Raw genomic sequence first — 22,454 nt, 5'->3', positions numbered from 1 at the left:
TTGTAGTCAGTATTAGACAATCATGCAGCGCAGCAGTTTGATCAAGGGAGTCAGTGATGGTGTTGTAGTACAATACACTTGCCTGACTTTGGTGCAAGCAGCTTGTCTTCTTTGTGAATGTTTGTGTTAATGGTCATCCGGCTCAAGATGTACCCTGAGATTGATTTCGCGGCAAGTTCAGCATGTGGTCTCCCTTTCGTCAAAAGTCAGCTTGGAAATAGACTCCAGCTCACATGTGACTCTGAACAGGAGAACTGGTAGCTAGAGACAATGGATCGTTGGTTTCACCAGATTAAGTCCTGTCGAGCAGCAAACACTTGCGTGATTATAGACCAGTGTGGTCGGGAGGAACGGTGTGGCATATTGCCTTTCAAGACTTTGTGAAGAGGAGACAGTTCATAAAAGTGGTTGCCATTGATATCATATTTAAAGAGAGGACCTGGCTGGGGGGGTTAGGGTTAGGGGTTTCGGTGGATTTTTTTTGAGGGGCACATTAAACAAAATCAATGCCCCAACAGCCTAGCTGCCAACCTGTTAAAATGGCTTACTTTGCATAAAGTTTTGCCTCTAGTTAAAAAAATGACATCATGTCCCAGTTCCCCACCAAGAGCCCAAGTCCCTCAGTACCCGGGCTTTAGAATTGAGATGGCACAGGTTTGAGTCCTGATGTGAATAAAAAATGTAAAAATGGCAACTAGTTGTTGGATATCTGCTTGTCTGCTTACTGGCAACGGTCGAGGTGCAACACTGTTTGCATATCTCTTTCACTCAGAATCTCCCCATGCATGCCTGCAACGTGTGCGATGTGCTTCTACGTGGTCTGCAACATGAAAACAAACGATAATGAGACAAAGTCAGAAGGGACTGTTTTTCTTTTTTTTTTTTGAGAAGACACGGGGGGGGCGACTTTGATGAAGATGAAGACCTGAGAATGAGATACAGCAGTGTGTGACACAGACAGGGACCGAATGCACATCTTTAAGCACTTTATCATAAGGTTTGTGCTGAAAAAAAAAAGCCAGCCAGTGTGTGTTACTTTTTATTTAAATGACATTAAATACATTTTTATTCAACAGAGATGATACCGCAATTTGCTTGCTCTAACTCTTTTCACAGATGGCGTCAAATAACAGGTTGTTATGAATCACAAGTGGGTGGGTTTGTAAAGATGCCCAACATAACCTACTTCAACCTCACCATGTTCTTGAACATCGGCCCATACCGCTACCCGGCGTTGGCCTCCTGCCTCCTCCTCTACCTCTTCATCGTGTGCGCCAACTGGGCCATCGTCCTGACCATCTTCCGCGAGAAGAACCTTCACGAGCCCATGTACATATTCATCGCCAGTTTGTCCTTTAACGCCCTGTACGGCTCCACGGGCTTCTTCCCCCGTTTCCTGATGGACCTGGCGTCCGACACTCATCTGATCTCGCGCGCCGCCTGCTTTACGCAGATCTACCTCATCTACACGTACGGCGCCAATGAGATGACCACACTTTGCGTCATGGCCTACGATCGCTACCTGGCCGTGTGCCACCCGTTGCACTACCACACCAGGATGACTGTGAAAAAGGCCCTGACCCTGGTCGGTCTGGCCTGGCTCTTTCCCATCTTCATCCTCACCACGGTCATCTACCTGTCCGCAACGCTGCCCCTGTGCGGCATTGAGATTCAGAAGGTGTTCTGCGCCAACTGGAATGTCGTCAAGCTGTCGTGCGTGCCCACGGTGGTCAACAACGCGGTGGGCATGTTCGTGACCATCTCTACCATTTTCATCCCGTTGGCCTTCATCCTCTACACGTACACTCGCATTATGAGCACCTCCTGGAGACGTTCAGCCAAATACAAGGGAAGAGTATTCCAGAGCTGTTTGCCACACATGGTCTCCTTTGTCATTTTTTCCATCACTGCGTTTTGTGATATTGCCCTAAGCAGGTATAATGTGGAGCAGATGAACCCCTTCGTAGCCATCATCTTCTCTCTTGAGTTTGTGGTCATTCCGCCAGTTCTCAACCCTCTAGTGTATGGTATGAAGCTATCGGATATACGCAGACACATCTTCAAGATGCTGTGACATCCTGGAAGCCAATGGTGTCTGTGTGTGTGTGTGTGTGTGTGTGTGTATTTTATATATATATATATATATGGAGAGAGAGAGAGCGCGCGAGAGAACACACACACACACACACACACACACACACACAAACGTATGTGTACACGCACACACAAACGTATTTGTACTCTATTTTTATTCCAATAGTGCATAAGTATGAGCACACACTTATTTGACACTTCATATTGTCAGTGGAGAAAGAAAAAAAGGGAAAGAAATTGCGAAATTTACGATCAGCATTCACTTTCAGTTACAGCAATTTCTTGGATAATGTCTTTTATTTTGCTTGCTCCGTCTTTCATTTTGATCACTTTTACCCTCTCTTCCAGCATCAGAGCTCTTGTCTTAGCTGCTTGATATCCAAGGCCCATTTTGTCGCCATTTTAGCAATGCAATGTCCATCCTCGTCTGAATCTAACAATAACAAATACTTCCTGGCATGCAATAAATGAACTTTTAAGCCAGCCACGGTACGCTTCGTAGTCCTCGATGGCCATCGTTAGCTCTCGAAGGCTAAAAACCTTCCGCTAACTGGAGCACTTCTCTCTCATTCGCGCTCCAGTTAGCGTAAGGTTTTTAACCTTCGAGAGCTAACTATGGCCATCGAGGGCTACGAAGCGTCCCGTGGCTGTTTTTAGCATGATAACAAGTAAAGCATTCGAGCAAATGTTCGTTTATTTGAATGTCCGTTGAGCCATAAGCAATTTAGCATTAGCAGCTAATCGGATGCTACGGATCTAGCTTCAGTATCTACACACATAGACAGTGAGGTCCCTCTTGGCCAATCGGAGGCCAAGATGATGCTCGGTAAGCGAATGGCAGAGGTCGCTGTTGGATTCGACTTCGTTGTAGTGAATGTCTTCACAAGGCTGGAGCAGAGAAAATGATTTCGTATAACGCAACAGGGTTTTTTTCGTCGTATGGGGGGCAGGAGAATGGGAATTCTGTTAATGCATGAAGATTTTTTCACATAAGGGGGTCTTTCGCCCATGTAGGTTTCGTTCTAGAGGAGTTTCACTGTACTCGCAGGCACATATTCTTCATCCTCTGCAATGAATGAATATTATTGGGCTTCCTGAGGAGCTGAAACGTCCATCCAACTGCGTTTGTATTTTACTGCCCCCAGGCGGCCAGGACACCAGAAGCAGCAGCATATTGTCCATTGATTGATGGAAAAAATGTGGCAAAACCTATTTCTTTACAGTGTATTTCATTATTTCAGTTATTAAGGTATGTTTTTATTAAGTGCAATTGTATCAAGTGCTGTTTTTCTGATTCAAAACAAATACGATGAGCGGTGGTGGTGGTGGGGGATTAGGTTCATTGCTTTTCCATTCAACTGTGACACGGTGACTCATGACAACTAGATGTATAACCTCGCACTTCAGTCGGATTTGGCCATGTTCCATAACTGGCAGATAATGCAACATAAATTCCCCCACTTTGACATAGTTAATAAAAAGCAACACAATCACATGCTCAAGAAAGCCTCTTTAAAAATATTGGTTTCTTTATATTCAGAGGTCATGCCAGAGCTGCTGTGTGGCCTTTAAGTCCGTGAGTCGGAATTAATGTGATTCACTGACCGTATGCAAGACTATGATAAGAAACTGAGGTGCTGTTACAAAGTTGGAATCTGGCAAGTCTTTCTCGTGAGATGCCTCAGGTACAATACACACACACACACACACACACACACACACACACACACACACACACACACACACACGACTAGCTCAAGTATTTACAGCTTTTCACAAATACACACACACTTCCACAAACCTGGTGAGCTATTTCAATGTCCACTCTGGGGACCAGCTCAGTTTCACATGCACTGGCATTACCGAACACACACACACACACACACACACGCACGCACGCACGCGGGGAGAACTGTAAACAAGTTAAAAAAAAAAAAAAACATTCATTTCTCCTACGTACAGGATTGACGATTCACACTGTTAAGGTGGTGGACTTTGTGAATGGTGAAAAGTGTGCTGAAGGAAGCAATGACAAGGAGATCGAGATTAGTTAGCGTGTGACTGTGCTGCATTTCCGAGAGAAACACTCACGGCAAAGAAATGCACCAAGAGTTGCTTTGTGAGTCAAGTCTTTTAATAACAGGTGGTGAGGGTGACAAAAACAAACAAACAGAAAAAGAGCCTTGGGAACAAAACCAACAATCAAACCTGATGACTCGTGAGGAATGAGTGATAATTGTGAGTCTTTTTCTTTTTTTTAAACAGTCGTGAGATTTCAGAAAAAAAAAACCCATCAAAGTCATTTATTGATTGAATAAAAACATCCTGTATCAAATGCCTGCATCCATTCTGTGAAAGAATTAAGTGAGAAATAAGGACTCCGTGACCAATGTGCTGCACTCAAGCAGAAGGTGACGAGTTGAACAGCTTAAGTCAGCGGAGTCCAAACGGAGTACTTGAAGGCCCTGTCCTGCATGTTTTAGAGGTTGCCCTCTTCCAGTGCAGTTGATTCAAATGAACAGTTCATCAAGCTCTGCAGAAGCCTGATGACGATCCTGATCACTAGAGGAGGGAAACATCTAAAAACATGCAGGATCGCGGCCTTCCACGACCAGTTTTGGACACCCCTGAAGTTATTTCACAAGTATACTAGTTATCACAAATATACCAGTGAGTGCACCTCCGCCAGCTTTCTAAAGTATACTATCGTAGCTTTCACGAATATACCAGGGAGTACAAGTATACCAGTTTTTACAAGTACATCCGTGGCTGCAAGTATGCCATCTTCACAAGTATACCAGCTTTCACAAGTATATTAGTGAGAGCAAGTATGCCATTTTCCCCTAGTATGCCAGCTTTCACAAGTATACCAGTGAGTGTAACCAGTTTTCAGTATGTTCAAAAGTATGCCAGTGTGTGTAAGTATACCTTCTTTCAAATGTGAACCAGTTTCCGCAAGAACGCCATTTTCCACAAGTAGACCAGTGAGAACAAGTACACCAGCTTTCACAAGCACGCCAGTGAGCGCAATCATCCCAGCTTTTGCAAGTGTACTACTTTTCACCAGTCTACCAGTGAATGTGACGATACCAATTTTCACAGGTTTGCCAGTGAGTGCAATTCTACCAAGTTTTGCAAGTTATACTACTTTTCAAAAGTATACCAGTGAGTATTAGCACAGTGATTTTCACAGGTATACCAGTGACTGCGAGTACACCAATTTTCACAAGTATGCCAATGACTACAAGTATACTGTATCAGCTTACATAAGCATATCAGTGTGAGTATCAGCATATCACTTCTAAGTAGTGCGCTCATCAGTTTACATCAGTTTCCACAAGTATACCAACGAGTGCAATGGGCACTCAACACTAAAAGAACAGCAGTCATCTTTTTTTTCTTTATTTTCTACTCAACTACTGACCTTTAGTCCTGATCCACTAGCACGGGGACTCAGTCAGCACAAATAAATCAGAAGCAGCGATGTCTAGTTTTAAGGCTTGCATGAAATCTCAACGGATGGAGATAATTCTGTCATCGAAAGGAGTACACAGAGTGGCCGCATGATCGCGTGAGCGAAAAAAAAGTTCACATGGACGCTACATGTGGCACAGGAGGGAGGTGGAAGAAGAGAGTGGAATATGTAACCTGTTAGGGCAAAAGATTGCACGACACTATGTACAGCGGCAGCTGGGATTTCACATGGGGTAAAAATAAATGCTAAAATGCGGTTACTGTACTTCATTTGCATGGTTTGCCGCATCTCAGCAGCTCTGTGTTACTCATGACAACGTAACCATGATGTGCGAATTTGCTCAGTGATTCATTGTTTGACAGGGTCAGAAATGGTGGAAGTGAGGTTGGACGCGGGGCCCTTGCCTGAGCAAGCTTGATTTAAGGCAAAGGTCAACTTATCGCTATTCCAGTCTATATGTGGCCGAGCAAATATGTCAACAGCTGTGCGAGGCTACGTGGCGACAGCTGGTGACCTTTTGTTTGGAATCTGGCAGAGCCACCCCAGCCACTTCACCTGTCATGGATGCCAGCTGACAGGCTGCAGTGTTTGAGGGGACACGGGGAGTTGCCCTAATTCAAAATGAAATAATAATATGGATGAACATGTAGAAAAAGAGGCATGAAGTACAGCTCTGGAAAGGATTACATGAGTCAACGGCAAATTTTAATCAGAGATGGCTTTACGTGTTTGACATATTTGTGATGGTAATTTTTTTTAAAAATGACTTTTTTTCTAGAACATCAGTCTTTTGAGATATTTTCATTTTTTTTGTGTTTCAGTTCAACCTATAAAAGGTAGCCTAATACAGATTTTAAACATGCGTTGTCATTTTTAGCTATGACGTTGCAAAAGAAAAAAAAAATCCACCTGTTGCTAAACCTAACTCTTAATTCAGAAATATTGCAGATATTATGATGTGCTTGAGAAAAAAAAAGGTCAGATTCGGAATCTGCACAAAAAAAAAGATGCATGTCAGATTTTTTTTTAAATATTTTTTTGTGTTGTGAGACCACTGCAAAATAATTGATATGTCGAGTGGTGCCTTACGTGAATTTGCTTTATAACTCAAACCACTTTAGCTTAATTCATCTTTCCATATTAAAATGGATAAAAAAAATAGCACTCCATAGTATTGTATTCATACAACCATATAGAATGTAACTAAAGAGTTTTTGCCATGGTTTTTGCTTCAATTCATTGGACATTGTACCGCTCCTACTGCTGTGCATGCCTTGGCCACCTGGAGGCACTATAATAGACAGGTACACAAATGAAAAGTTTCACAAGTGACTCAAGTTTGTTGCCAAGGATAAAGAATATATGCCTTTCAGTATTGTTATATTGTCTGTCTATATGTATGGCTCCAGCATTTTGTGTTCAAATATCCTTTGCTTAAGGGGTTCTAACACGACAGCACCTAAGCGACTGGTTAGCCTTTCTATGGCGTAGTGCATTATTTGTTAGTGCTTATGAAAGCAAAGCTAAGGGGAAGTTTTAAATACACAAGGTAATTCTCTTTGTTTGATGTTTAGTTTGACAATAAACAAACCAGGAGTGGCATTAAACAGTTTGAAGATAATATCACTAAAGCAAAATGAACATTTTTGTTTCATTCTATAAGCGACTGACAACATGAAAGGGAAATGAACATTTTTTTTTTTGGATAAAAGTTTCAGCGTTTTTTTTTTTTTTTTTTCCAGAGCTGTATGTCAGGTATGATAGCTCGCACATGCACAGCCCTTATTGAAGACAAACACCAGGATCAGGTTGGCATGATCACACGAGTCAATCAAAAGGGGACTGAGTGACATTGGAGGCTTGACGAGGGTTACACTTGATTTGTGTCCTTCTGAACTCAGCACATGACACAGTGCACTCCTTAGGGGAAGCTTCCAGAAACTAAAGGTGGGAGTGGTCCTGGGTTTGCGAGTCAGAATACCTCGTAGTCCATCAAAGCTATGTTAATGCAGTAATTACAGTGAACAATTGTATGAAAAACACTTCTAGGCCATGAATATAAAATAATCAAATGAATCAAATGTATGGTGGTAACTGAGTGTGCCTTGTTGGGTCCCGTATTCTTTAAACTAGTGCATAGTGCACCATTCCAAACCTGGAATCCCAGCTCCGTGGTAAACTCAGGACCCCGCCTACCAGTTTTGACATGGCACACTTTAGCTCATCAAGCTGTTTCCATTCTACATTTGCGTATCTAAGCGCATGGTCCTCACCGGCGTAAGGTGAACGGTCATATTTCCATGGTTTGGGGAAGTTTTTGCTTTAAAAAAGGAAAGCGGGTGCATGAAAGGGGGACTTGGAGGGTTGGGGGTGCACGCGGATGGAGGGCCCTGTTCTGACCTGGACTACATCGCCACTCCCTAATTGGGTGACGACAGACAGGAAATGTGGTTTGGTAGGGAGGTAGTGCAAAGCAGGACGCAGGCTATGTTTGTGGCCTTCCATATGACTGCAGGTAGGTTAAGAGGTGAGAGGTGAGAGGTTTAAGATTGGCGGGATTAACGGGGCTTGGCTGTGGAAAGTGGGTCACTAGTTGTTTTAAGATGCAGTACAGCACCCCCCTCCCCCACCCCTCCTCCTTCTCCTCCCTCATGTCTTGTGGACCCCTAGTGCTCTTACTCATTACGGCTTCTAAGTCTGCTCTCTATTGTGGTTTCGCAGCTGGGTCTCCTCCCCGACCGAGCGGCCGAATGGACGGTAGGAGGAGAGTGGGAGTCGGTCCGGGGTGACGCGTCTTTAGTTTTGTTTCTTGGTCTCTTGGTCGCCGTAACTGGAGCCTGTCTTCTTGACCTCGGTGACGCCGATCAGGCGGCGGATCGCAATGGAGGCTGGAGACAAAGAAACAAATGTCAGCTGTTTAGTAGAGGTAAGACAAAAAGTGGAGGCATAACGTTTGAGTTTTAAGTTGGGCTGTGAAACTGTACCCGCTGAAACAAGCCTCCAGTGGCTGCAATTATAACGATCGGGTCAGCAACACTTCGCAGTGCGAACATGCTTGAGTTTCATTTAAAAAAAAAAACAAAACAAAAACACCCCCTGGCAAATGTGCTGCATCAAAGGAGGGCACACTGGTTTTTATATAGTGGGAATGTGCATATACAGTATACATATATAATATATTCAGACGCATATGTCTTCGACAGCGTCTTAAACCGTTTATGATGGGGGGTTGATTGCGTGTCCGTACCTATGATGAGAAAGATGATGAAGCCAATGATGAGAAGCGGGGAGCCACTGACTGCCACCCCACACGCAAACTTGATAAGTGGCGAAAGCAGCAGCGTGGCCCAGAACAGGAAGTTGAGCAGCGTCCACGGACGGCGAGGAGGGATTACTGTGGGCCCCGGGAATTTGCCTTCCTTGCTGTAGGTCTCCTGTAAGGCATCCTGAAGGGGGGAAATATTCGTGAGCAACAACTGGATGTACTGTATATGTCTGCTAAAGAGGTTGAGCTTAAAGGTCAGATTCCAAAGATTTTTCAGTCTCCCTTAAAATTCATATTGTCATTGGTAGTATGCTTTGTAACATACACGTCACTTCCTGCAAGTCAACCACATTTCAATTAAAAAAAGGTTTGAATTACTCATTCTGAGTGTTTCCGAACCTACTGGAAAGCTTGAAGCATCCTGGGTGTAATTACTCAAGCCACCGCATCATTCTTAAGTGTCGACGGTGCGTGCAAATAACCCCCCACCTCTGGCCTGCGCCATGACGATCGGTGTTCTTCCTGCTGCAGGGGGTTGAAGTCACGTTTGCCGAAGGAAAAATTGTTGGCACGGGAGCTGGTTTCAATCCGGGTGGAACTACACTCGTATACCCGATGCTCTCTGATAAATGTTTGCTGAAGCACGCCGGTTTCAACGTGATCAGCACAGAGCTTGAAGTACTTGCTTGCCGACCACAGTTGACCACGCTTTCCGCCCTGCCGATTGACTTTCCGATCCACCGGTCAGGTATTTCTTTATCTCTTTGTAAAGATGAAGAAAATGTCGCAATTCTCTTCACCAATAGGGCAACCAACTGTTACACAATGAGTGAGCCATCATTTAAGTGCTAAATAATGTGGAGACCAGCTGAACACAAACAGCACACAACCGCATGCCACAGAAGCCACTAAAATGTTTGTCTTCTGTGACGTCAAAGCTCTGGGAAGACCTGAAGATGCGAGGGCACGAGATTCAAACCGCAGACAACACATTCTGAATTGTATTTAGTGATTATACTCCTGTCTGCCAACAACCTAATCACTTTTTAATGACAGTTATGCATTGTAAAGGAGTTCTCGTGGTCTCAAGAAGAACTTTGGAAATCTTTCGTCTCTGACCTTTAATGGCATCGGAACATGAATAAGTTCACTCGTCACACGTGAATGGAATGAAATGTTACCTTCTCCTGGTAGAGCTTATGCAGCCAGTTGGCACACTCGGCTTCATCAGCTGGAATCTCTTCCACAGGGAAACGTCTGCAGTGAAGCAAGAACAAGGGCAAGAGTAAATTCAACTTCATCAAGGCACAAATTGAAACAAAAGAGCACAATTGAGATGTAAAATGAGGGTATTACTAATATTTTGACTAAGGCACTGGATTTTCATTTTCGCCATGTTCAAATGTGTTGCGTTTGGAAAGAGACAGTTCTAATGTTGGAAAGATCATTAAATGAGGAGCTTTTGCAATTAGACACACATCATATAACAAAAACATCATATGTTATGTGTGACATCACATTGGACTTTTAGCAAATGTACATTTAACACAGCTTTTATTATGACGTTGCTTTCACTATGGATCGGCTTAATTAATTGCAATAGCCCCTTCAGATTTTAAAAAAATCTGTATGCACATAAAAGCGTAATATCGGCAATCATTTTTTCAAATCAGCAAACTAATTTGTATCTGTTTACATCCAAATTTCAGATAAAATTTACTCTGTTGTTAAAGAACTCACACTTGCCCACTTTAATTTAATAACATGGAAAGTGTTGAACTGAATGCTCCTTTAGCAATTCCATTTAACACGAGAGTTAGAAAAGACACAAGGACTACTAAATGATTCATGATGGTAGCCTGTGTAACTGCCTCACAGTCAAAATGTTGTGGTTTGAAATCCGCCTCCATCCCAGAGTCGGTTGGGATAGGCTACAGCTCACCTGTGACCCTAATGATGTCAAATGCTCCAGAAAATGGATGGTTTGATAAATGAATTGTGAAAATAATGTGTGAGCAGTGGCACTCTCCTACCACTAGGTGGCTCCCTCGACTAAAGGAGACGATTTACTAAAACGCTGTGGATTTATTATGCAAACGGCACCATATCCGTGTCCAAATAATGATACGCATGACTTTTTCTTTGTCAAAAATGCTTCCATGGGAGAGGTCAAAGGTGCCACTGTCTGTTGTGGTACTAGATAAGATTCCTCACCCAAACTGAGTGTCCTTGTGGTCATATTATTTATAGTCGGCACTGTTATTCATTTGCTCAAGGCAAAATGTGCAGCGGTTATGTGTAAGAGCAAACAGCCCGCGAGAAACAATAGCCACATCAATGCAGAGGGTCATGTTCAGACAAGTCTGTGGCTCATGCCAGTGAAGCGTTCTCACCTTACGCTCATGTCTGCTTTGTATTTCTTGCCATTGACAATGCCCAGGAGAGTGGGTGTCTGCTTATCTTTGAAGTTGAGTGTCACGTCATAAACGGCAGTCACTGTAAATAAGGGAAAAAAAAAAGGCACACATCAAAAAAAGATACATTCCAGATGGCATGTGTGTATTTTTACATTTTACCTGTGCCCTTGAGACACTGCAGGGTGGTGGTAAACCCTTTGGTGCGTGGTAGAAGGTGATATTTGAGCTTGGGCAGGCCTTTACTCTCTGCGACCTGCATGCTTATCTGGTGCTTCTTCTCTGTAAAGCGGGTCCCTTCACAATACAGCAGGAACTGAAGAGGGAGAGTAGGGGGAGATTTGCCATGTTATGATAATACACACTGAAAACCTCGCTTGGATTGTTTTGCCCCAGTGTGGCATTTTAAAGGGGAATTCAGGGCTCAAGGACAAAACAAGAGAGGGGGGGTGGAAAGAGAGAGAGAGAGAGAGAGAGAGAGAGAGAGAGAGAGAGAGACAGACAGACAGACAGACAGACAGACAGACAGACAGACACCTGCGGTGAAATGTTCAATACAGCTGGAGCAGTCAAAGAGATTCAGTTGTGTACCGGTGCCAAGATAAATGGAGAAAAAAATGGGCCAAAAGGGAAGAATCTGCTGTTTGGAGGACATTCACTTCAAAACCGAACAACATTACTATCATTATGTATATTTCACGCAAAGATGGGCACTTTACCCTATTTTGCCAGACCTTCCTCCGTCCGCGACCTGTGTACCCTTCCTTACTCATATAATAAGTGTCCTCCATCCCTGTCTATCCTCATCCTTTTAAAGCGCTTGGTGGGTGGGCACCGAGAGACATACAACACAGCCAGCTTTCTTAGCCGGCTGGATTGATCGTTTGTGAAATGGGTGTCCGTAGGTACTTTATGTTCTCTGACTGTACACTAGGTGGCAGTGTTTGAAGTGGCAGTGGCAGTGGCAGAGTTGAAAAAGGAAGGAGAGTTATTTAATGGAGACTAAGTGAGTCGTATGAACTAGTGTTGTTAAAATACAGCGCTTGGCTACACTCTGGCCTTGTTATTTTGCCTTCCGACACCACATACTTAACCTGTTTAGAGACGATTAAAGCAATTGACGAAAATTTACTTGCGTCCTTGCTTAGTCTGTCCTTTTAAAAAAAACTTCTTGTCCTCTGTCCCCAAAATGGGCGGAATGCCCATCTCTGATTTCAAGTTCATTCTCCTTCATTTGAAATCTATTTATGTGAATTTGTCGGTTATATCAACCTGCAATATTACATTTATGTTCACCGCCAAGCATGCTAAAACATTATTACTGTATATAAGTCCGGTCTGGATTGTAAAAAACTGGCCTAGCGAGCTTCAACCCAAGTGGATATGTACGTGCCAGAGTGGTTTTAGCTCATTTGCTATGTATTTAATGAGTAGTGGTGTTATGATTTTCCATAATTTGTCCATCACTTATAACACGGAGCTTCTAAAAATGAACATACTTTAGGTTGCAAAATTTGGATTTCGACCAACATTTACAGTAGAAAAAGTCCCACAACACTTTAAATTATCAAGTATAATTACACGCGAGGAGACCTTCGTTTAGTGCATCAAATATTTAAACCTTGTTGTGTGTTTATCTTTTATTTGTTTTGTCATTATTATTAATTTATTATTATTATCATTTTTTTACAAAACAAGATTTTAAACAAGTCCTCAGCATATTTCACAGAGGATAGGACGATAATACACCAGACGTAAAGTAAGGGGACCCGATTTCAAAACAGTCAGAATATTCTTCTGTAGCATTTGGATTTGCACTCACCCACATATGTTCAGGATAGTCTTTAAGCCTGTCCAATCCGCTGAAGACAGTTTTCCGGTCCTCTTCCCACTTCCGCTTGCAAAAAACTATTTCTAAGAAGTACCAGGTCCAGCCAATCAGAGGAACTTTCAGTAGCTCATGTTTAGCTAGGACTTTTGAACTCTGAAGGGAAACAGAAGCAGAGGAATTCAATTGTCATTTTATTCATTTACATCAGGACTCAACTCAGTTATCAGCACATTGGTACATCTTTAAATGTGCTAAGTTACAGCAATCAATTAAATCCAACTGACCCCCAGGACACCATATCGTTCACACATGGTCCAGCCACACAGGAAGTCAATCTCATAGTTGTGGTTGAGAATGATGATGACATGTTCTTTGCCAAATTTGTCCACCGTAGCCTGGTCCGTATACAAAGTGCACTCTGTGCCGGACCACCACTCTAGCAGCATCACCAGCTCTGTCCAGAAACAACAAAACACTGTCATTTACAATATCTGTCTGATCCAAGATGTTGTAATAATAATGGCCAAAGTGAGGAAACGATTCCAAATGTGAGACCGTCAGCGTCTGACGGATTAATTCGGTTTTGACATTTTTGTAAGCAGTTTGTTTTCTTGCCCAAGGCTTGCCAATTGACATTGGAGCAGTGTCACAAAAACTAACGCCTGGCAAGAAGTTTTTCCGCCCCTAACCAAGTTCATTACCAGTTTGAGAAGCTTTGCAGCCATCACACTACTCCAACTACAATTTCTGTTATCCATGGCAAGTTTGTCGAACCAGGAGCTGTTCTTTACAAAGCAAAGGGCCTGCTTCTAATGTTTGTGATAAAATCACCAAACTCTTACAGAAGGCATTCGCACAAAGCCGGGGAGAGTCTAAGTGGAGGGCTACAATGGTATTCAGCATTTATAAAAGATTGACTGAGCAGATGCTTTGGAAAATGATAAAGCATTACCCGTACCAATTTCAAGTTGTTTAATGGCTTCAACTGGAGGACAACACATCATAATGCAGTGCACAAACAAAAATGGAGTATAAAACATTGAATACAAATATTGGAGAATTTTTTTATCATTCTGATAGCATGATAATGACGTAGTTAGCATGTCTGAGGCACACTGCCTAAAAGATTCGCAGGGGACAAAACCATTCATTGGTTCATCACAAAGAAAAAGAAACCCATTCTACTCACGGCTCCAGAGAGAGTACGCGAGCCGGCAGTTGATTCGGCGATAGAGCTGCTTGTTGATTGGCCAGATGATGCACGTGCACAGCTGGATGAAGTTTATGATGAGGCCGCTCACCACAAATACAAAGCCCATCAACAATTGAAGAATGAACAGGCTCTTGATGTAAGCCAGGAGAGCCATGCTTGAGAAGCCCAGGGAGCTGAGGGGGCTCCTCTCTATACACGATGACCAACCTGAGGGATAAAACGAACAACATTGAGGATCAGAAACCAGAGTGGGAGAAGAAGCATCACAAAAAAACAAAACAAACAAACAAACAAAAAAAAAACACAAAGAAAATGTCCTTACCACGGTGGTATCCTTTTACAAGCCTCGTTTGCACGGTCCTTCGGCCAATACTACAGTCCTGAAACCAGAGATTTAATCCATAAGAAAAAGAAGCTGAAATGTAAAATGGCTTTAAAATAGTGAGCAAAAATGTTCATAACTGGTAATTTCCAGAAAATGAACAGCTCCAAAGTCTCACTCATTAATCATTTATATATCCTACCAGTGATGCTGACAAAACAAAAGTAGCCTCTAACTGTCTGTCCAGGCTATTGCTTGCTTCTCCCAATCTATCTCCCAATCTGCTCCACATTCCTCATAGGCACTAAATTTATCTTACATATTGCTTAAATTACAGATGTCAGGGACTCAACAAGGATCCAAAGATGTCTTACCATAACTGTTGGGTCTACAGTGAGAAATACAAAAATTGCAGTTATCTAATGCCAGAAGCACTCCAGAGAAAACATGGCATTGAAATGCCTTACAAACACAATGGAAAGACAACAGCAGTGGATGGCGGTCAGAAAAAAAAAAGAATGGATATATAATTCTGTAATTAACTGGGTTATAATTGAATATTTCTAGGGTAAAAAAAAGAACCCAAAGACCTGAAACACACTTTCAGAATATCAGCTCCCAAAAACAATGCTCAGTGAAGGCAAATGCAAACTAAAAGCACAAACTGCGCTGTCATGGCTTGGGCTTGCATGTCGGCCTTGAAATGTACTCACTCGTTTAAATTGATGATGTAACAGCAGAATTCATTCTGAAGTCGACAAAATTATTTTGTCTGGCAATTTACAGAAAAATGCACCCAAACTAATGGGGAGAAGCTTCATCAGGCAACAAGATAAAAACCCACAACACACTGCCAATGCAACAAAATATTAATTCCAGGATGGGACGTGTAAGGTCTTATGGCAAAGTCAATCACCAGACCCAATAGAGCATACATTTCACTACTTGATAGGAGAACCGCCCAGAAACAAACAAGAACTGAAAGAGGCTGCAGCAAAGGCCTGGAAAAAGCATTTCAAATGAAGAATGCAAAAGTGTGGTCAAGTCAGTGTGTTGCAGGCTTGTTCTTGCGAGTGAGGGTTATGCCACCAAATCTGAAAAGTTATTCACTTTCAGTTAATTTTGCTGGCTTGAATTGTGGGTTGCTTTATACAAAAGGTAAAACAGGTAAGGCTAGACTCAGACTCACTCACAGCACTAATCACGACAACCACTCCAGAGAATAGGCAGATGGATCGTGAAAAATGTAATAAAAAGTAACCCGTGCCCCAACTTTATGCAAGCTTAGTAGTAATCAGTCAATTTTAATTGGCCACACTTGAGCAAGTTTATTATGATATTGTACTATACCGCAGAACCGTGACATTAATAGTGATAATAAAGATTAACAGTCACTTTATGATTAAATCCTTTTTTTTTTGTTTTGTTTTTTTTTTTTAAATAACTTTAAAAAGTGTACTTTCATGAGCTGCCCCCTCTCCATTTTATGCAACCAAGATTTGGAGTGTGGCTTCTGTTTCAAAGTTGTCTTAGATCTTAAAAGTGAGACTTTGGTTCCTAAAAACAACTCGACACTGGGTGGGAGGGTTGTAGCTGCTGGTCGCTCACTTCATTCTTATCTCCAACCTCAACTGCAGAAGTAATGAAAAAACAGTCGCCAAGAGTTGCTGATTCAGTTTCTCATGCTGCCCTACAAAGCCACGTGCCTGATGGCCTTTGCATCTCATGTTACCCTGGGCACATGTTGATTGGATCAAACGTGACCGTCTGAGTGCATCGGACCACACTTGCCATCACAATCGGTCTGACAGCAAGGTTTGGACACATCAGCTCCAATTGAATAACAGATGTCAGCTCCCACAGAGTACACATCAGAACATGAAGTATGTGCATTGCAAATACATGCAAAATGTATTATTATTATTATTATTTGATTTGGGCGGCTTGGTGGTCCAGTGGTTAGCGCGTGCAGAGGTGCACGGTTCGATTCCAGCTCCGGCCATTCTGTGTGGAGTTTGCATGTTCTCCTGCGTGGGTTTTCTCCGGGTACTCCGGTGTCCTCCCACATTCCAAAAACACGCATGGCAGGCTTATTGAACACTCAAAATTGTCCCTAGGTGTGAGTGTGAGCGCGGATGGTTGTTCGTCTGTGTGCCCTGCGATTGGCTGGCAACCGGTTCAGGGGGTCCCCGGCCTACTGCCCGAAGACAGCTGGGATAGGCTCCAGTGCCCCCAGCAACCCTTGTGAGGATAAGCGGATCGGAAAATGAATGATAAAATATAATAATAATTTGACTTGTTAAACTAGCTGAACCAAACAAATATCAATGACACAAATCTGTCTTAAAGCCAAGTGTGCCTTTACAATACACCATGCACGAATCCAAAGCACAAAAATAGTATCTGATATGGTTTCAACTGAACCCCCCTAAAATATTTAACTGGTGTATTTAAAATCATTAAAATCTCTAAGTATGGATGGATGACATTCATAAATGAATACAAATCCTTTTTAACAGACATTAAACATACTAATGTGAAATCAGCTCTTCAAAGTGACCCACTGAGTGACCAAAAAAAGTTCAACATTTTTCATCAACTGTTTGACGGTGCTTGGAAAGTTTCTTTTAAATATTGATCTTTTCTAAAGGCAAACTACGACAAAACACCCCCACACAAAAATGTAATATTTCCCACAAGTTCATTTGCTGCAAAGTAAAAAAAAATCTCGACACAAATGGGAAAAAAACAAAACAGCAAAGCTACGATTTAGATCAGGTAAAATTCAAACGTGTAAGCAGTATGTAGCCAACAATTACGCTACATCGACAAGGCAAACGCATGCTGATCAATTCAAGTCATGCAGCAACTACATTACCTCAGCTCAGTCCCCGCGGCCAATAGACAGGGAATGAATCCACAAGTCAGAATGATAAAATACTGTCACGTGATTCTCTGTGTTCAAAGTCAATTGATGTCGTCAAGTCCAAACATCCCCACCCGTCTCTGATCAGTGTTGGCGTCGTGATAAATAGCCAGTGCTCAAGTCACCCTCGTGGTGCCTGCTATGTAACCGGGAAGGTTTGGAAATGTCAACTTACTGGGAATCTGATCGTTCCGACATGATTATAAAAGTAGGTCTGTCGGAACAAGGGGTGTCCATTGCAAACAGCTTATCGGTGAATGCATTGCGCTCAATAACTTGAACCTTTACGTGAAGACCAACTAGCAATAAATCGTAGAATCAGTTGTCTATCTTATCTGTATGTTGTGTAACTTTTAGCACAATGGTATAACCTGACAACATATTGACGGTTAAGTATTATTTTGACTTTAAATTAGAGGGGATTTCATAGATCTTAAATAGATAGGCGGTAAAGATGCATTTTTAACAAATTTGCATTCATGTATTCGACTACACCGACACGCGATTGGAATTGAAATATTCATGTGGGCAACTCCCAGTGAAAGAAAGATTTCTACACTTGCCAAGACCTTTGTTCTTATTTCCTCTTGACACACTTTTCTACTTACCTCACATGCTTGCACTTTGTACACACATCAAGCACCAGGACAAAATAAAGGCAGCAGCAGCTCATGCTGCCGGCCGAGAAAAATGCTGCTTAACACAAATTTTGCGAACAGTCAGGACCTTGTAAAAATTGCAAAATCATTCTACCCACTGTGAAATTAAAAGATGAAGCGAGAGTTTCACCCCGAGAGCCAACTGAACTTGACGGAACGATAAATCACTGACCGGGTTAAAGCTGCTTAGAACTGCACAGCTGTTTGTCTAATACCACCAAATAGCCAGCCACGGGTCACTTATAGGTACTGCGGTTGAACAAACACTAACACTTTGTGTACTCTCCTACTCTTTAAACTCAAAACACTTCACCCTGCTAAAGTCAACTGCATACATGCTCTACTTGCAAACAATGAGCCCGTACGGCTACCGACTCATTTGAAATTTCAGTTGCTCGGTCACCTCTTCTGATCAATTTGGTAGTACCCAGGATATTCTCCAGTGCCCGGAATCCATATTTGTCCGTTTCACTCACCAGTAGACATAGTAGGCCATTGCCATGAGCACTAAGGCGCCACAAATTCCTGTGAAGATCATCACAGCACTCTGGTTCAGCATTTTGGTGGATGATGGTTCACCAAAAGAGGGCCAAAATAAAAACAAAATGCCAGCAGTGAGCAGCTGGTTGTCACAGGCTGCCCTGTGCCGGCTCCATCATAATCCCATCGAAGGAAAGAGATTATGATGACAACAAGAACACCTTCTGTAGAAGGAATTGCTTGATCGGCAAGTAATTACTGACGACCAAGGAAGTCCCATCAAAACATCAACAACAAAATTTGGATTCCCAATGAGAGCAAGTGGAAAACCTAAACAAATATCCAGTCGGAACTGCAGACCGCGAGGAGATTCAACTAATGGATGAACGCTAGGAGGGCAGGCACACAGTCCCGTAAAAACCATCTGACTGTATTCTCATTCTCTAATCCAGGGGATTAGATTAGTGACGATTAGCAGGCGACGGGCATCCAGGCATCCTGGATATGTCGCGTTTCATTACCATTAACCAATAGGTTGGAGACGGCCGGTTGTCTGGTTGAGTTTGTCACCCAATTTTGCCATTAGTTGTCGTCCCAAATTAGTTGTTACCATCTTTTAAATGATGAAGGTGTTCGGAGTGAATATCCTTCGTAGAAATGCGAAATATTTCCAGTGTTCCATGAAGGTTTAGTTGTGTTAGCATATGAGAACCTGTCACCATGTTACAACTGTTAAATTGGAATTAAGACTACCCTTGTAGGTAATAGAAAACATCTCCATAATGATGGAAAAATTGGGAAATCGATCTCAGTGTCGGTAGCCTGTCTATGATGTTTTATACGGTGTGGAAGCATGAAGACAGTAACTTGGTAGGATGGAGTGATTTAGTGAAATAAACTGTGTAATTTTCTTTGCTTTACTTTTACGTGTACAGTTAACCTGAACTAGTACTGGCAATAAGCATCTTGAAGACGTGCTCACAATCACTGCCTACTAAATTGCGAAGTGTTGTAAATGTCCCTGCAACTTAAATTTTTGCTTGCAATGCAAGACAAAAAAAAAAGTGTTTGAGTACAAAACTTTTATGCAGTAGATGTAATTCTCTTTTACCACAAACTGCATCACTTTTAATGAAGTTACAGTCATTTTTAGCCTTCAGGGGTTGACTCAACCATGACCAGTAATAAGTGATTATACAGGATATACTAAATAATATAAGTGTTGACCTCAGTCAGCATAATCCGAAAGTAGTACGTCTCTCTCTCTCTCTCTCTCTCTCAATATATAAATATAAAAATCGATTGAAAGATAGATAGATGAATCCCGAGACAGATTTCCACCTATGTTGCAACCTGCCTATTTTAAAACCTTATCAACTAATCCTTTTGGACTTTGAAACCACTAAACGCATATCCAGTATCTGGGATGACCGTGCATAATGTAGTCTTAGAAATTGTCAATACAAAGCTTCGTATGTGATAAGGATTCAGAGTGACCCGAGTTATTTCTGCAAAACGTTTTACTGTGAATATGAAGTTTGTCTGCAACAAGCAGTTGGGTGACAAAACAGATATCTTTTTATATATCATTTAAAAATACATCTAATACATTTTCAAATAAAAACAAAGCATAAGAACAGACATGCATGTGCTTACATGAATTGTTTTTTTTTTTTTTTCATAAATACGATACTTAAATTAACACCAGCATAACTATCAGCATTGCTACACCCATTATAATTCAACTCAAGGGTGGCCGGTTCACCTAACACTCTTCCCCAGGGAGAACCACAATTTACCATCCTGCCTGTCATCATAATCTATCGATTTTTCGCCCCTTAACCCTGAAGGCTAAAAAAACCCTTCTTTTAGTTGCAGGAGAAAGACCCTAAGTGAAAAATATGTCTATCTGTATATATCAATTCATACCAATTAGTGGTGTAACACGTTGGGCCTAACCGATTGAATAGAGCATCATTAGGTATTTGACGTATTAGGTATTTTGAAATCACCCATTTTTGCCGATTGTTAACACATACCAACATAAGACACAGATAATGACATTCAAGAAAAAAAAGCAGATTTTTCTGTTTTAAAGTTAAATACTAAAAGGGCAAACTGATGTAAGACTGTCAAATGTTCTGCCTGTTATTCATACACAGTATTTATTGTTGTAAGGTTTATGGGTTAAAAAAAAAAGAGAAACATGCGTCAAGTTAAGGAATTCGAATGTACTGCAGGGGTTTTCACTGCACAGTAATTGCAACAAGAATTACCACTGCACAGTAATGGCAACAAGCATTAAGACGTCACAACAACCGGATGATGAATGACAAATATTAAATCATTGCGTTATTTTCACAGCGCTCCCTCTCAAACGTCAGCTGTAATTGTGTTGAAATTAGATCGCGACATGGTGATGCAAGTTCAACGTCAGCAGACGTGTACTCATGCTTCCAGTGGTTTCACACACACAATTTGCCTGCGTATAACAAGTGCTCTAGTGTTCAACTGGCAATCTGTAAGCGGTTAATTGTCTGAGTAAAACCTCCATACGCCACTAGCTGCTAGCATACCACTCATATGGGGAACCGTTAACTGTGACCCATGTGCCCGGGACGTCACACGCCAGTCCTGTAAACTCCCAATAGAAAGCTATATTGTTGCAGGACTTTATTTTTGTGGAAAATTAAAATATTAGCCGAGCTCTTCGAAGCTTTCCCAAGACAAACAAGAGGCGGACACAAGCCCTGCATCTTACGTTTAATGTGTAATAATTAACCCAAAAACTACAACCCAGGGAAAGTAACCGCTATCCCGCCGAGATAGCATATTCCGACTGTTTAGGTTAGTCCGAAAATGTTTAAAGCAAAGAAGAGGAATGTTTAGGTCGTGCAGCTCAGTTGCCGGCGAACCCGTGCGGCTTTCTTGCTAGCGTTAGATGCTACGCTAGTTGGCTAGCTACGGCTAGCTGACAGTAAGGCACAACCTCAGTGGGCTTACCTGCAAATGGATCACTTGGGAGTGAAAGCCCAGTAGATTCGATAAACGTCGGCCGCAGGTTCGGGGCCTCGTGAGATTGTTAAAAAAATAAAAAATACCGCCCCCTTTACAGAGCCCCCTCTATCTACACAACGTGGCTTAACAGAGACGGTACAAAGATGACTTGAGGTCATGCGATTTTCAAGAGCACTATTGTTTGTCGGTTAAAGCGCCACATTTCCTCAAAGCCCCCCTCTGAAGATGTCCATCCGGTTAGTCCGGACTACCACCCCCCCTCTGCAACACACCTGCCTCTTCAACTGTAGTCACTACGCGACAATTAGAAAAAATGTAGTTGCTCAACTAGCACAGTAGACGACGTTAATCCTTTTTCCACTTGTCAGTCATTGCTTTGTTCCTTCCCTCCATGACCAAACTTTCATTTTTTTTCCTTTTTCTGAATAAATATTTACATTTTGGACGAATCGCTTGTGTTTGAAATCCAATTCACACATTATTCCAAAAGTAAATGCAATTCGTTAAATGTTCTCTTTGATACGCACGTCCAAAATATACAGTGCATATTCTGTCGTCTAAGTGCATTCATTCTCTCCGGCGTTAGCTATTTTAGACCTCTTCAGCCCTCTGCTGGTGTTTTAGCACATCTGCGTCTTTAAACGACTGTTGCCCAGTCCGTTATTAAACCAATGCACACCTTATATTTCACATTTCACTTTGGTGAGCCCTGCTTTAGACTCTGAAGTTTACAGTCAAAATTTGAGACTTCAATTAA

At 42.1% G+C, this 22,454-nt stretch overlaps 2 protein-coding genes and 1 long non-coding RNA gene across 5 annotated transcripts; 2 read left to right on the top strand and 1 right to left on the bottom strand.

The window, feature by feature from the left end:
• The first annotated feature begins 901 nt into the window (after positions 1–901).
• LOC109523269 (putative gustatory receptor clone PTE01) lies at positions 902–2,076 on the top strand. The gene has a single exon (XM_019882292.1). The coding sequence runs from the start codon at positions 1,079–1,081 to the stop codon at positions 2,072–2,074; it is 996 nt and encodes a 331-aa protein (XP_019737851.1). The 5' UTR covers positions 902–1,078; the 3' UTR covers positions 2,075–2,076.
• Positions 2,077–5,282: 3,206 nt separating this feature from the next.
• LOC109523338 (uncharacterized) lies at positions 5,283–5,680 on the top strand. Its single transcript, XR_002169740.1, has 2 exons — positions 5,283–5,374; positions 5,416–5,680. It is a non-coding gene; the product is annotated as an uncharacterized LOC109523338 (long non-coding RNA).
• Positions 5,681–6,390: 710 nt separating this feature from the next.
• Positions 6,391–22,053, bottom strand: agpat3 (1-acylglycerol-3-phosphate O-acyltransferase 3). 3 transcript variants are annotated; one of them, XM_019882416.1, is made up of 10 exons: positions 21,683–22,051; positions 14,615–14,672; positions 14,269–14,499; positions 13,364–13,533; positions 13,071–13,232; positions 11,411–11,564; positions 11,228–11,330; positions 10,016–10,091; positions 8,817–9,015; positions 6,391–8,457 (listed from the first exon to the last, which is right to left on the bottom strand). In XM_019882416.1, the coding sequence occupies exons 3-10, from the start codon at positions 14,444–14,446 to the stop codon at positions 8,366–8,368; spliced, it is 1,134 nt and encodes a 377-aa protein (XP_019737975.1). In that variant the 5' UTR covers positions 14,447–14,499; positions 14,615–14,672; positions 21,683–22,051; the 3' UTR covers positions 6,391–8,365. The 3 variants fall into 3 exon arrangements, with proteins under 3 accessions (XP_019737975.1, XP_019737976.1, XP_019737978.1); XM_019882417.1 differs by lacking the exon at positions 21,683–22,051 and adding an exon at positions 17,493–17,628; XM_019882419.1 differs by lacking the exon at positions 14,615–14,672 and having other exon boundaries at positions 21,683–22,053.
• Between the last annotated feature and the right edge of the window lie 401 nt (positions 22,054–22,454).

Source organism: Hippocampus comes, unplaced genomic scaffold (genome assembly GCF_001891065.2).
Source record: "Hippocampus comes isolate QL1 unplaced genomic scaffold, H_comes_QL1_v1.1 scaffold111, whole genome shotgun sequence".
NCBI classification, from domain to species: Eukaryota; Metazoa; Chordata; class Actinopteri; order Syngnathiformes; family Syngnathidae; genus Hippocampus; species Hippocampus comes.
Note: the sequence above shows the minus strand (reverse complement) of the source record. Positions and strands in the feature narration are given on the sequence as shown.